General features: G+C 38.3%; 2 protein-coding genes across 3 annotated transcripts in view; both read left to right on the top strand.

The window, feature by feature from the left end:
- The first annotated feature begins 1,648 nt into the window (after positions 1-1,648).
- Positions 1,649-6,815, top strand: LOC127642987 (endoplasmic reticulum chaperone BiP). Of its 2 annotated transcripts, XM_052125488.1 has the most exons (9): positions 1,649-1,732; positions 2,780-2,929; positions 3,875-4,106; positions 4,201-4,338; positions 4,441-4,553; positions 4,631-5,021; positions 5,122-5,359; positions 5,448-5,615; positions 5,729-6,809. In XM_052125488.1, exons 2-9 carry the CDS (start codon positions 2,814-2,816, stop codon positions 6,292-6,294), a joined length of 1,962 nt encoding a protein of 653 aa, XP_051981448.1. In that variant the 5' UTR covers positions 1,649-1,732; positions 2,780-2,813; the 3' UTR covers positions 6,295-6,809. The 2 variants fall into 2 exon arrangements, with proteins under 2 accessions (XP_051981448.1, XP_051981449.1); XM_052125489.1 differs by lacking the exon at positions 1,649-1,732 and having other exon boundaries at positions 2,808-2,929; positions 5,729-6,815.
- Positions 6,816-12,885: 6,070 nt separating this feature from the next.
- The window catches only part of gng10 (guanine nucleotide binding protein (G protein), gamma 10), a 6,786-nt gene continuing 4,723 nt past the window's right edge, over positions 12,886-14,948 (top strand). Inside the window, exon 1 of the mRNA XM_052125528.1 lies at positions 12,886-13,021. Coding sequence (XP_051981488.1) covers positions 12,941-13,021 — 81 coding nt within the window. The 5' untranslated portion in view covers positions 12,886-12,940. The remainder of the gene's footprint in view (positions 13,022-14,948) is intronic.

Raw genomic sequence — 14,948 nt, 5'->3', positions numbered from 1 at the left:
TAATACTATGCTACTAACTAACTATGCTTCTAACAATACTACACTAACAAATATGCTAATTAACTACCTAGACTACACTAAATAATCTAAATAACTATATAAATGCTATGCTAAATAGATGCTAAAATACTCTATCCTGATCGTTTTCAATACTCGCAATTCCAACTCCTGACTCGCTACAGTGGTTTTGACGAAAGGAGATGGTTTTTATACTGCCATGGGCGTGGTAGCTCGTACCAAGGGCGTGGTGAGCTGGAACCTGCTTACGTCAGCTGTCACCGCTTACGTCACGAAGTACCGCAAACAGCCAATAGGAAAATTCAACTGCAGTAGCCACCGTTCAACCTGAAGAGGGCAGCACTCAGACGTTTTTACACCATATATTGTAGAATTAAAACACTTTATACACAAATGTCAAAAAAATTACTTGAATCAATGACCAGTACTAATAAAGCCGTATTCTTACAGATCATTAACTAAAAAAAGTTGGTTTAGGGTTTAGTTACCCTTTAAATGCATTGTTGTTTCTCCAAACATTATTAAATGCTCGGGTCTTTAGCGTCCCGCCGTGTATATCTGTCACAAATGAATCTACAAAATGCCCAGATCAAAGAGATGATGCAACAAATATAGAACACTGAAATTCCGTGAGACGCAACTGGCCGTTAAACACGTGAGCTACACATATGTATTTTCTCAGACACTTTTTTGAGTCTAAATAGACACACGACTTACAGAATTACAGTAGCACACCCAAATGACAAAAGCCAAATTATACATGTGTTAAACTTGCTATAGTTTACTTCCATGTTGCTTCTTTGTCAAATGTATAAAATCAAATCAATCACTGAAACATAATTCAACATTGTCATGCAGAAAATTGACATGATATAGTCATTTGTATGAATATTGCACTCATTTGTCTTGTAATTAACAAAGAATAGATATAATTTGATTTTAAATTATATAGGTATGAAATAATCATTACAATCTGATTTATCGAAGCACAAAAAAGTGACACAATTACATTTCTTGTGTCTTTTACACTTTTGGTAATTTAGTACATATATACTACATTTAGTGTGTGTGTGTGGCAATTTAACCATTTGTTGTTGTCCCATATATATTTAATAATCCAAATGCCATATTTTTCATGTAATAGGTTTTTGTTTTTTTTCATTGTTATTTAAAAGTTAATTTTATATAAGCCTACAGTCTGAATTCAACCCCTAATAGCATCTGCTTCTTTTTGCCAACAGTAGTTGTGACCAACACTTCAACAGATCAAATATACATGTTAATAAGTTTAAAAAAATAACTTAATATTTAATAAACATTTTATATGACATTTTCGGACAACGCCTATCAAAATATTTCAGAAATATTTGGCCTTGTTCAATGGCAGTATCTGTCAAAGACCCGCCCCCATCCAGAGACGTCACAAACTGACACACGCAATCCAATGAAATCGTTACAGTTCGCTTTATCTCGTGACGTTTCCACCCTCAGTACGTGTGCAAATCAGCAGCAGCCAGCGTACAACGCTCCACCAATGAGCGCCTTCCAACGAGCTGCGCTCTGACCAATGACGAGGCTCCACGACGGGGAAGCGATGACAGCTTATATACAGGCGAGAGCCGCTCCATGCGTGACAGTTCACACTGAGAGTCAAGTGCAGGACATTGATTGCGTACAGCCTACGCCCTAGAGACTTTAATATTTCAGTTATCAGGTAAGATTTACATCTCATTTTGACTGTTATAGCTGCAATAGTTATTTCGCAATATTAAGTATTAAAGATAACATTATGGGTGGGCTAAAAAAAAATATATATATATATATATATATATATATATATATATATATATATATATATATATATATATATATATATATATGTGGATAATTCTATGTGAAATATATATATTATTAGAAATAAATTTGCTTTTTAAAATTAAATGATTTTTTTTTTTTAGTTTTACAAGCAGCGTAACTTTTAATATTTTGAGTCTTTTGTAAGAATAAGTATTTGATGATCAGTGAATGAGCACCCACTAGGTTCGAACTGGAGACTAGTAACTTTAACTAGTATAGAAAAATGTTTTAGCGGATGATCAGAATGACTGCACGACACCTCAGATTTTAGCATTATTTAGTTTTTTTGCATTACTTATTAGCTTTAATCAACCGGTTTTAATCATTTATTTGAGCATTTTTCATACAGGATTCATTTGCAGTCCAACTTTATGCATTTATGAGTGCATTTATTGTCTATTTATTTATCCATGGTGGAACCGTTTTAAATTTGAGAAGCATTCTTCTTTAATATTTTAAAATAACCATGGAGTTATACACGTGCCGCAATTCTGCGCGCGCACTAAAAATGTTACGCACGCGCCTGGTTATATATTGAGGTATGGGTAGGAGAAGGCAAAATGTAATAATTTAGTAAAGTCACATTCAAATAAACTTTATTCTAGCGCAAAATTGATTCGCATTTGCTCAAAATGAATGTATCTTTGCAAGAAGATCCATTTCTTTACAAAACCGTCTTCAAGCGCGTGACAAATAACTTTTTGTGCGCTCAAAATATCATCTTGCACGTGCAGAATTGTGGCACATATATAACTCCATAAAAATGAGGATTATTAAAAAAAAAAAACATGTGCCTGTTGTTTTGCATGCTTGCTTTTAAGAGTCTAGCCAGTGGGCCAAGTGTATTATGTTTATATACTTGCCTTGACTTGTTAATTAATGTTTGTTTGTTTTTTGGTCACAGAAATCATTGGGAGTTTTGACCAATCCAAGTCAAAATGCGATTGCTTTGCCTGTTCCTGCTGGTGTCCGGCAGCGTGTTTGCTGATGAGGATGAGAAGAAGGATAGTGTTGGGACAGTGATCGGAATAGATCTTGGGACCACATACTCTTGGTGAGAATGGTTTTGGGATTCACACAACATGGAAATAACAGGGAGTATTGACTTTAGGGCCATTTAATAATTAATAAAAATAATAATTAATATTCCTGGGGCTGGGTAATAATGCATAGGCCTATTTCCCGATTTAATTCGATTCTAATACTGTTAATTATACAGGAGACCATTTAACTCGATACATAAGGGAAATATAAATTTCGCTAATTATATTTTATTACTTTTTCATCATTTGGGTCACATTTTGGCTTTTTTAAAAATGAATAAAATATATTATTTCATATTATTTTGTTAAAGTCATTTGTACTATTTACAAGTATTATGTTGATTTGTTGAACACGTGCTAAAACCGGTACTGTCTCTTTAAGAGAACCGGCAGTTTTGTAAAGAGCGTCTGTGAATGAGCGCATATTAATGAGAGAGGACTCTTTTTTTTTTTTTTATACAAATTGACTGTAATGGGTTACCTGGATCACGTCTTGGACACACATTACATGAAACAACTTTGACTCTCAACATGCTTTGTAAGGATCTCGCTGCTGGACACTTCACAACTAAACTACACAAACACTTGTGATTTGAAATGTAAACATTTACCAGCCAGTTGCCAAGTATATTCACTTTAGTTGCATTGCACGAAATTTGGTTGCAAATGCGAGTGATTTCATTTTAGTAGAGGGTTGTGCATTGAGCAAAAGATCGATCTTGGCATTTAAGAATCGATATCTAGTTTGCAATTAATCAGAAAAACATGTTGCAATATATAATGCTTTATTAACTGTGTCCAAGCAGTATACAGATAGAAATGCACTAAAATGGCACCAATTAAAATAACTAGTCCCTATAGGTTGTGTATGCATTGCAATGGGCAAGTTAATTGGGATTGAGGTAAACCAGAAGGCTTTTAGTATATAATTTATACTTCACTTTTCTCGCAAACAGTGTTGGAGTCTTCAAGAATGGCCGCGTTGAGATCATCGCCAATGACCAAGGAAACCGCATCACTCCGTCATATGTGGCCTTCACCGGTGAGGGCGAGCGGCTCATCGGAGATGCCGCCAAGAACCAGCTGACCTCCAACCCAGAAAACACCGTCTTTGATGCCAAGAGGTTGATCGGCCGGACGTGGGGTGACTCCTCTGTGCAACAGGACATCAAGTACTTTCCGTTTAAGGTACATGCATGTCCAGACTAACCCATATTTGAATGGTGGTTGAATGTGTATTGGAATGGAAAAAAGCTAAACACCGTTGCTGTTCCTCTTCCAGGTTATTGAGAAGAAGAGCAAACCTCACATCCAGTTAGATGTTGGATCCGGTCAGATGAAGACATTTTCCCCAGAGGAGATCTCAGCCATGGTTCTGACCAAGATGAAGGAAACCGCAGAGGCCTACCTGGGAAAGAAGGTAAAGTCTCGGCTTCAAATCAAAGAAATGTTGACTCCAAAACTAGCCATTGGTTGAATTGCAGCAAGACTCTACATCTAATCCATTTCCATTCTTTTAAAGGTGACACATGCTGTGGTCACTGTGCCTGCTTACTTCAATGATGCCCAGCGCCAGGCCACCAAAGATGCCGGCACCATCGCTGGTCTGAACGTCATGAGAATTATCAATGAGCCGTAAGTACTGTCACTTTTGTCTTATGGCAGGTCATTTTGTCATCTTCAGGTTGGTAAACATCTGGTTGCTTTCACAGAACAGCTGCTGCCATTGCTTATGGTCTGGAAAAGAAGGATGGCGAGAAGAACATCCTGGTGTTTGATCTTGGTGGTGGCACCTTCGATGTATCCCTGCTGACCATCGACAATGGTGTGTTTGAGGTGGTGGCCACCAACGGAGACACCCATCTCGGTGGTGAAGACTTCGATCAGCGCGTCATGGAGCACTTCATCAAACTGTACAAGAAGAAAACCGGAAAGGATGTGCGCAAGGACAACCGTGCTGTACAGAAGCTGCGTCGTGAGGTGGAGAAAGCCAAGAGAGCGCTGTCCGCCCAGCACCAGGCCCGCATCGAGATCGAGTCCTTCTTCGATGGTGAAGACTTCTCCGAGACGCTGACCCGTGCCAAGTTTGAGGAGCTAAACATGGTACGAGCGCCTCTGCCGGCTGCAGCAGCATTAGTTGATTTACTCAAAATGGTGCCGTTGTAGTTCTTGACCACTAACAATTGTGCCTTTCTTCTTGCAGGACTTGTTCCGTTCCACCATGAAACCTGTACAGAAGGTTCTGGAAGATGCTGACCTGAAGAAGTCTGAGATCGATGAGATCGTCTTGGTCGGTGGGTCCACTCGTATCCCCAAGATCCAGCAGTTGGTGAAGGAGTTCTTCAATGGCAAAGAGCCTTCCAGAGGAATCAACCCTGATGAGGCCGTGGCTTTTGGAGCTGCCGTTCAGGCTGGAGTTCTCTCAGGAGAAGAGGATACTGGTTAGTTTTCTTGGGAATGTTGGGCAAGATCCTTTAGAATGAGTCGCATCTCTTGGAAGAATGCTTCTAACTGAATTCTATTGAACAGGTGATCTTGTGCTTCTGGATGTGTGCCCGTTGACTCTGGGTATTGAGACTGTTGGAGGCGTGATGACCAAACTCATTCCAAGGAACACCGTTGTGCCCACTAAGAAGTCTCAGATCTTCTCCACCGCTTCGGACAACCAGCCAACTGTGACCATCAAAGTTTATGAAGGTAAGCGTTTAGTCTCTGAATCCAGTTATAGAAACCTATTTGGCGCACATTTACAGTTGCCAAATCAAATCATGTTTTTTGAAGTCCTCATTGAGTTTTCCGCGTTCTTCTAGGCGAGCGTCCCCTGACAAAGGACAACCACCTTCTGGGTACCTTCGACCTGACCGGTATCCCTCCCGCACCCCGAGGAGTCCCTCAGATCGAGGTGACTTTTGAGATCGACGTAAACGGTATCCTCCGTGTCACCGCTGAAGACAAGGGGACTGGAAACAAGAACAAGATCACCATCACCAACGACCAGAACCGCCTGACGCCCGACGACATCGAGCGCATGGTCAACGAGGCCGAACGCTTTGCCGACGAGGACAAGAAGCTGAAAGAGCGCATCGACGCCCGTAACGAACTGGAGAGCTACGCTTACTCTCTGAAGAACCAGATCGGTGACAAAGAAAAGCTGGGCGGCAAACTGTCTTCTGAAGATAAGGAGGCCATCGAGAAGGCGGTTGAGGAGAAGATCGAATGGTTGGAGTCCCACCAGGAGGCAGACTTCGAAGAGTTCCAGTCCAAGAAGAAGGAACTCGAAGAGGTCGTACAGCCCATTGTAAGCAAGCTCTACGGCAGCGCGGGTGGACCGCCACCGGAGGATGCTGATGACCAGAGCGAGAAGGACGAATTATAGGTCTCTCGGATTCCATCTTGAACTCTCTTTTCAGTTGTCTTTATGCCCTCGCCTCCCTAGAAGTGGCACAGGTGTACAAATTGGACTTGATGGACATTTTGTAAGGAGCGTTAGATTGAAGAGGCAATCGTAAAGCCACGATTCTCTTCTGGAAAGACTTGTGGAGTGTTAGGTTGTTTTTTTGTTTTTTTTCTTCACATCGGTGGAGATTTAGTCAGCCTGGTTTGAGGCTTTGCTGCTGTTCTCAGGCAGTTCAAAATGAGTTCTGTGAGGGGAGGGGGGTTGTCTGGGTCAGGGAGTTGCCTGGATAAATGTCATGTCACATGCAATGTTATTTATTTAAATTCTGGAAAATGTAGAAGACATTTCTACTATTACAAAAATAAACATTTGATACAAAATGGTTACCAATTGTTTGTCTCTTACATGTAAATGTCTAAACCGAGAACTAAAATGGAATTATTTTTCCCCTTTGAATTTGAGGAATTTGCTTGGGTCAATTTTAAATTTTTATTCAATACATTAAAATGCAATTCTTACAGACTGTAACCTGTATACACCAATGACAAATGGGTTTTGAATTTCAAAATTTATTTTTTTAAACTAAGAATCTCTGGTATCTTTTTACTTTAATGGTCACCCCAATAAAACTTGGAAACCTTTTACCTTGGAAAAAAATTGAAGATTTTTCCCAATTGTTTGCTGAATCTTTGGCCCATTTTTCCCATATCTTCAAAGACAAAAACGCATGCAAAATGTAAGAAGAAATTAGGCTGCATCCTGCCCTCCTGTATTGGTCTGGCTACAGCACCTCATCTACGTCACTAGCGATGTTCTCCATGGCTAATGGGTGGGGAAAGAATCTTCTGGAATGACGGATCAGCCGCCAAAGCCCCCACATCAACTTCTCCACATGCATTCTCCATTGCCTGGAGAAGAAGCAAGTGTGTGAGGGGATGGCGTTGATGTGGTGGTGGTGGTGGCGTAGTGGGCTTAAGCACATAACTGGTAATCAGAAGGTTGCTGGTTCAATCCCCACAGTCACCACCATTGTGTCCTTGAGCAAGACACTTAACTCCAGGTTGCTCTGGGGGGATTGTCCCTGTAATAAGTGCACTGTAAGTCGCATAAATGTAAACGATGCACCTTTCATCGCCATGCCGAAAAAAACTTTCAAATGGGTTTAGAAATGGGGAATATGGTGGGAGGTATAGAACGAATTATGGGTGGTCAATGAACCAGTTGTGGACCAGAGCAGCCCGGTGGAAACTTGCGTTGTCCCAGATGACAACATACCTGGGCTGCTCTGGTCCACCCCTCTGCTTGGCTGGAATGAGGATGCCATGAAGTGTGTCCAGGAATGTGATGAGAAGGGCGGTGTTGGCATGGTGACAGAGGACGCCTTCAATATGAATTGACATTACTGTAACATTGGCAAACAATCACTGAGTAACATAGGCCTACTGATATGTCGGACTGCAGTATGCTAGAGTATACATACCTAAATAGCATAGTGTAGATGTTAGGTAACTTACCGAATCTCATTTCTGACTGTACGGATGATGAATGCAACCATATAGCGGCTTATGTTGGGCTGATCGCTCTGCCCAGCCTCCCTCATACTCAGTCCATGGTTGAGCACATGGTCAACCAATGTAGCCATGATCTCATCTGAGACAACTGTCCTTCCGCGTCCTACTTTTACTCTCACCCCTTCAACTCTAGCTCTTGCTTCACCATTGACTTCCATGTTATTCCAAAACAGGAGAGCTCATCTGTGGACTTTTATATTGTGCTAAAGCTCTGATTACCAAGTGATCATTTCAGCAACTAGTGTTTACACCTGTGAGGAGTTGGTGTTGCCAGTTGGTGTAAAGAGCATGACATTGTGATTGGCGTCGCTTTCCAAAGGGTCTATAGAGATTTTAATTTTGAATGTTGTGCCTAATGTAGAGAATTGGCAGGTAGAGTGGGTCGGCCGCTAATCACAGGGTTGGCGGTTCGATTCCTGGCCCACGTGCCGAAGTGTCCTTGGGCAAGACCCTGAACTCCAAGTTGCTCCCAATGGCAGGCTAGCGACTTGCATGGCAGCTCTGCCGCCATTGGTGTGTATGGGTGAATGGGACACAGTGTAAAGTGCTTTGGTAACCTCTAAGGTTAAAAAAGGTGCTATATAAGTGCAGACCATTTACCATTGTAACCATGCAATCATGAATATCAGGCCCTGAGTTTCCATTCCTCCAAACGCTAACCACAGACACACCACATCTTCAGAGTTTTGTTCTATCGTCTTCACACACCATGGCACGACACGCATGGAATGATCCAATCGGCTGGGAGGAAGATCTCCTTCAATCTTCATCAACGTCCAGCACTGTTTGTCTGTCACAGCAGAAGTAAATGTTATTTCTTAATGTGCTTTGATTTTAGAGTTACCTTGTTAATGGTACTGGAGTCCCTACCGCACTGAAACTTGTACGTATAATTTGTTGCTCCTTCTGATGTCATTCCTTCAAAAATGAAGATGTTTTTCCCAAAGGTGACGGATGAATGTGCTGCAATTCCTGGAGGAACGTCTCCTTGTTTAGCGCACAATATTAATTTGCCGTAAGATTTGAGATATATGGGGAAAAGGAACATTTTAGTGAGTAACAACTTAAATTTGGATCTTTTCCTCTTACAAAGCTGTCTTATGACTTCAGAAGACTTTAATATTTTTTTTTAGCTTGACATCCTCTGGTCACTATTTAAAAACAGCTTAAACATTCTTTAAAATTTCTCCTTTTGTGTTGCACAGATGAAAGAAAGTCATACTGGTTTGGAACAACACAAGGGTGAGAAAATGATGACAATTTTGGGTGAACCAACACTTTAATGATGCAATTATAACTGTATATGGGTCATCCTGTTCTGGTTGCTGCCGGCGTGCTTGTAGATGAGTGTTTGTAGATTTAGCTAGCCCGCTTAGTGTTGCTTATGCTAATACGTTCATTGTTTTGTTCTTTGCCATTTTACCGTGTGCTTAGTTTTTTTTCTCTATTCTACTGTTTCAACTGCGTTTATTTTACCACGCACACCCTTTTTTCTAGATTCATTTTCTACTCTGTGTTTTACACGGATAAATTGCATCAATCTCAAACATCTGCTGATCAGGAACCACATCAATCTCAATCCCTCGCCACTCAAGAACAACCATAACAGGGGCCTGGTAGCTCAGCGAGTATTGACGCTGACTAGCACACCTGGAGTCACAAGTTCGAATCCAGGGTGTGCTGAGTGACTCCAGCCAGGTCTCCTAAGCAACCAAATTGGCCCGGTTGCTAGGGAGGGTAGAGTCACATGGGGTAACCTCCTCGTGGTGGTGATTAGTGGTTCTCTCAATGGGGCGTGTGGTGAGTTGTGTGTGGATCGTGGAGAGTAGCATGAGCCTCCACATGCTGTGAGTCTCCGCGGTGTCATGCACAATGAGTCACGTGATCAGATGCGCCGATTGACGGTCTCAGAAGCAGAGGCAACTGAGACTTATCCTCCGCCACCTGGATTGAGGTGAGTAACCGCCACCACGAGGACCTACTAATTAGTGGGAATTGGGCGCTCCAAATTGGGGAGAAAAATGGGATAAATTCAATAAAAAGAAAATTAAAAAAGAACAACCATAACATCAATAAACAATTGCAGTAAGTTATAGCATGCGCTCATGTTATCACTTCCTGCATTGCATGCCGTATGTTTACTATAGCTTCTTCCATCAGCAGTGAGGGATACACATGTGATAAATGTAAGGAATTAGCCAGGCTGACATAGAAGATTAATGAGTTAGAGACTCGCATCCGAACGTTAGTGGAGGTCAGTGAGATAGGGAAGCCAATAGATGCTGTTTCGGATGCGGGTAGAACAGCGAGCAACACACACACACGAGCCCCTGCAACAGGGCGTTTGTGTGACGTCTCGGAGGCATACTCACTCAGCAAAGCGACACCACTCTCCCGTTCTTGTTAGGGTTTCCAATTCATTCTCCCCACTCAGTGATACACCCACTGAGAATCATGTTGAATCTATTTTAAGGAATGTGGAAATAGAGATACCAGCCACTATTGTTAAATGTATTTCGGGTGCCAGAGCATCTGACATCAGATCAAATTTACAAGCGCTGGCTAATTCTAAATGTAGACTTTCTTAAATTGTTATTCATGTCGGCACTAATGATGTCTGGCTTCGTCAGTCGGAGATCACTAAAGATAATGTTAAAGATGTGTGTGAATTTGCATGTGTTATTCAGAGGACAGTATATAAATGTAAGTCTTTTGAACTAATAATGCTTAATGTGACACCGTCAGATATAAATAAAAATCTCTGTCATCTTTTGCACTTGTTACAGTATATAGATCACCTGGACCGTATTCTGATTTCCTTGGTGTATTTGGAAATTTCTTGGAGTCAGACAAAAATGACAAGACCAAAAATATAACAGATTTATATTTTTATGAAAATGCACATTTAGTCCAGGTCAAATGGAGTAAACCTAAGAAAATGTGAAAACAATTATTAAATGACTTTAAAAATGTCATGCGGTGTTACCATCCAGTAAAAACTATTTCAATTATTTTCTTGTACACATGAGAATGTAAACAGCTTAATCATTAATTTAAAAAAAGTTTTCAATCCCATTTAACAAGGTCATTTTTATAAATATATTTATAAAAAGTTTTCTCAGGATTACACCACATGACCTGTTCAAAATTACCTTGTCAAAATAACTGGTAACACAAATATATATATTTTTTAAATGCGTCCTCTCTGTTTTTCTGGTTTGTTTTTGGTCACAGTATGAAAAAAGTTAAAAGTTAATATTCTTATAAAACATTAAGTAGTCAATAACTTGATACCACTGACTGTCTAGAATGGGCAGGAGCTCCATCACCCTGTTATATTAAAATGTGATCTATTAAAATAAGCAGCATGACATTCAACATGACATTTTGTGCATTTCATAGTATCAGCTCATGCAATGACATACAGTTGTTAAAATGCAGTTTGTATTTATTGATTAAAACGTATTTAGTAGCATAGAATAACTGTAGGCTACATTTGTGTGTTCAACTTTGACCATTTGAGGGCAGTTAAGATATACATATATCATATTAATTTAAATATATTTAGTATATTATTTTATTTATAAAATATAAGATTCAATATGGTACAAAATAACTTTTTTTTTATTTATTTTTAAATATGTTCTATAAAGGTTGGCTAGAAATAGTCAGTGTGTTGATCAGACGGGTTGGTTTTTACATAAGTACATGACTCTTGCATAAATAAACTATTTCTGCATGCACAAGATGATATTTTATGTGCAAAAAAAAAACTATTTCTGCATGCACAAGATGATATTTTGAGTGCAAAACAAAAATGTTCCGCACGCGCAAGATGATATTTTGAGCGCACAAAACATTTTCTGCATGCACAAGATGATATTTTGACTGCAATAAAAAATTCTGCATGCACAAGATGATATTTTGAGCACACAAAACATTTTCTACATGCACAAGATGATATTTTATGTGCAAAAAACATTTTCTACATGCACAAGATGATATTTTATGTGCAAAAAACATTTTCTACATGCACAAGATGATATTTTGAGTGCAATAAAAAATTCTGCATGCACAAGATGATATTTTATGTGCAAAAAAAAAACTATTTCCGCATGCACAAGATGATATTTTGACTGCAATAAAAAATTCTGCATGCACAAGATGATATTTTGAGCACACAAAACATTTTCTACATGCACAAGATGATATTTTATGTGCAAAAAACATTTTCTACATGCACAAGATGATATTTTATGTGCAAAAAACATTTTCTACATGCACAAGATGATATTTTATGTGCAAAAAACATTTTCTACATGCACAAGATGATATTTTGAGTGCAATGAAAAATTCTGCATGCACAAGATGATATTTTATGTGCAAAAAAAAACTATTTCCGCATGCACAAGATGATATTTTGAGCGCACCAAAATATTTTTGAAAGCACAAGATGATATTTTGAGTGCATATAAAGTTATTTTGCATGAACTTGAACTCAGTTTTGTAAATCAGTGTATCTTGCAAAGATAAATTCATATTGAGCAAACAAAAATAAATTTAGCGCTTGAATAAAGTTTATTTGAATGTGAATTTTCTCAGAACACTTAAATTTTGCTTTCTCCTCCTACACAATCGGTGTGCAAAATACCTTTGTGCATGCTCAAAATATCTTGCGCACGCATAACATTTTTGTGCACTCAAAATATAATTTTGTTTGTGCAGAATTGTGGCACGAGTGTAACTCCATATTAAATCAGAAACAAAAAAAAACATTTGAAGAACTAAAGTTGGGTCACATGCTTTTTACAGGAAACCTATAAGGGTAAAACAGTTCAATAATTGTCATAGGAACAACACAATATAGAGCCTTAGTGTTAAAAATGGATTTACTTTTGGCAGAGTCGCAACCTAACTCTCAAGCCACGCCTTCGGCCACGCCCACAAACACCACCCCATGATGTGTGACTGGAGTCTCATTCACTCACACTCATCAGACACATTTCACCGCTCGTCTGAGCTGTTATTATTCACTCTGAGGAATTGAAATCACCATGTCTTCAAACTCAAACCTCACAAACATGAGACGGACTGTTGAGCAGCTCAAACTTGAAGCCAGTGTGGAGAGAATCAAAGTAAGTCCATATTAACACCATGTACTGTGTGTATGATACAACTCTATGTTAGTGAGGATCTTCAGAGTCTTTGAATGTTGATTCAAGGAGTTCTGCTCTATCTTCTAATGTTGTATGTTGCATTTGTGTTTGTTTACCCTGCAGCTATGTGAGTAATAAACAAATGACTGCCTCAGTTACTGCTGCAAGTCTTTGTTTGTTCATGGACTTTCATTTGAAAGTTAAATTTAAAATTCAAAGCAGACAGGAATGGAATGTGAGCGTGTGATAATTATATATCATATTTCTTAAATATGACTTTTGTCCATCATGTTTATTGTATCACATAAAAATGTTGAATAATGATAATAATAATATTTAAAGATGCACAGAAATAATATATATTTTGCAAGAAATTGTCCAGGTCATATTTAAACCCAAAGCATGACAAATAATTATTAAATGAATTAAGATTTTTTGCATTGTGGTATTTATATTCAGGACCCCCCAATTCTCAAGATGTTACTTTTACTATTTTCAAAGATTCTCATAACAGTAAAAAAATGATGCTGTTGTGCTACGATTTTACTAAAATCAAGACAAATGAAACGCAGTATAAAGGGAGTACGACTCTGATGTAAATACTATCTAAAAATTACATGACAACATCATTATTCATTATTAACTAACATAGACACAAAAAAGTATGTATATATATATATATATATATATTAGGGCTGTCGATTTAATGCGCAAAAACATGCCTGCGGACTGTAATAAGGAAGAGTCCTGAGAAATGCTTGCAGTACCACCTGTTTACTCCAGGGGGCAGTAAGTGAAACTTCAGCTGTATGAGCGACACATATATTTATAAATTTTTATTGAATATATATATATATTAGTGCTGTCGATTTAATGATTTAATTCAGTGCGATTCATTTGATTAAAAATAACGCGTTAAAAACATTTACGCAGTTAATCACAATGCCCCCGAATGCAAGCTTGTAGTACCACCTGTTTACTCCAGGGGGCAGTAAGAGAAACTTCAGCTGTATGAGCAACACACAGTTTATACAGTGAACAAACACTTCAGCAGAACAACACAAACATGAGTTACATTCTTGCGTTCAAAACACTTGATGTTATTGAGTATTAAACTATATTTAATGACACAGTGAACTAAACATGTGTGTGTATGACGCAACACACCCGAGATGCTACACAAGCATGTCTGACACATATATATATATATATATATATATATATATATATATTAGGGCTGTCAATCGATTACAATTTTAATAGAATTAATTACATGATGTCCCGATTGCGATTAATCGCATATACAAATATTTGCAGAGAAAGCCCTCATATAATAATAACTCAATATATAATGATGATATAATTATATCTAGTTATCTTTAAATATTTAACAATTATATATATATATATATATATATATATATATATATATATATATATATATATATATATATATAAATATAATCAGATAATTAAAATGCATTACATTCCTGTGTCAGAAGAGTTCGTCATTGATAAGTCTTTATAATACAATGTATTGATTATTACCATATTATTGATCATAAGTCAATCATTGACACACAGTTCACAGTAATCCATTACACAAGTGAATTTATCAATCAGAGATTTATTATGAGGGCTTGTTTAAGGACACCTGTGTCAGATATGCTTGTGTAGCGTCTCGGGTGTGTTGCATCATAAACATACATGTTTAGTTCACTGCGTCATTAAATATAGTTTAATACTCAATAACATCAAGTGTTTTGAACGCAAGAATGTAACTCATGTTTGTGTTGTTCTGCTGAAGTGTTTGTTCACTGTATAAACTGTGTGTTGCTCATACAGCTGAAGTTTCTCTTACTGCCCCCTGGAGTAAACAGGTGGTACTACAAGCTTGCATTCGGGG

Source organism: Xyrauchen texanus, chromosome 4 (genome assembly GCF_025860055.1).
Source record: "Xyrauchen texanus isolate HMW12.3.18 chromosome 4, RBS_HiC_50CHRs, whole genome shotgun sequence".
NCBI classification, from domain to species: Eukaryota; Metazoa; Chordata; class Actinopteri; order Cypriniformes; family Catostomidae; genus Xyrauchen; species Xyrauchen texanus.
The sequence above is the reverse complement of the archived record's forward strand: the minus strand, read 5'-3'. Positions and strand labels throughout refer to the sequence as shown.

What these genes read in the sequence shown, in the direction of transcription:
- LOC127642987 (XM_052125489.1), top strand. Translation starts at nt 2,814, where the DNA reads ATGCGATTGCTTTGCCTGTTCCTGCTGGTGTCCGGCAGCGTGTTTGCT. An exon ending in TCAAGTACTTTCCGTTTAAG is followed by an intron (nt 4,107 to 4,200) that starts GTACATGCATGT and finishes TTCCTCTTCCAG; the next exon opens with GTTATTGAGAAGAAGAGCAA. An exon ending in GACCATCAAAGTTTATGAAG is followed by an intron (nt 5,616 to 5,728) that starts GTAAGCGTTTAG and finishes GCGTTCTTCTAG; the next exon opens with GCGAGCGTCCCCTGACAAAG.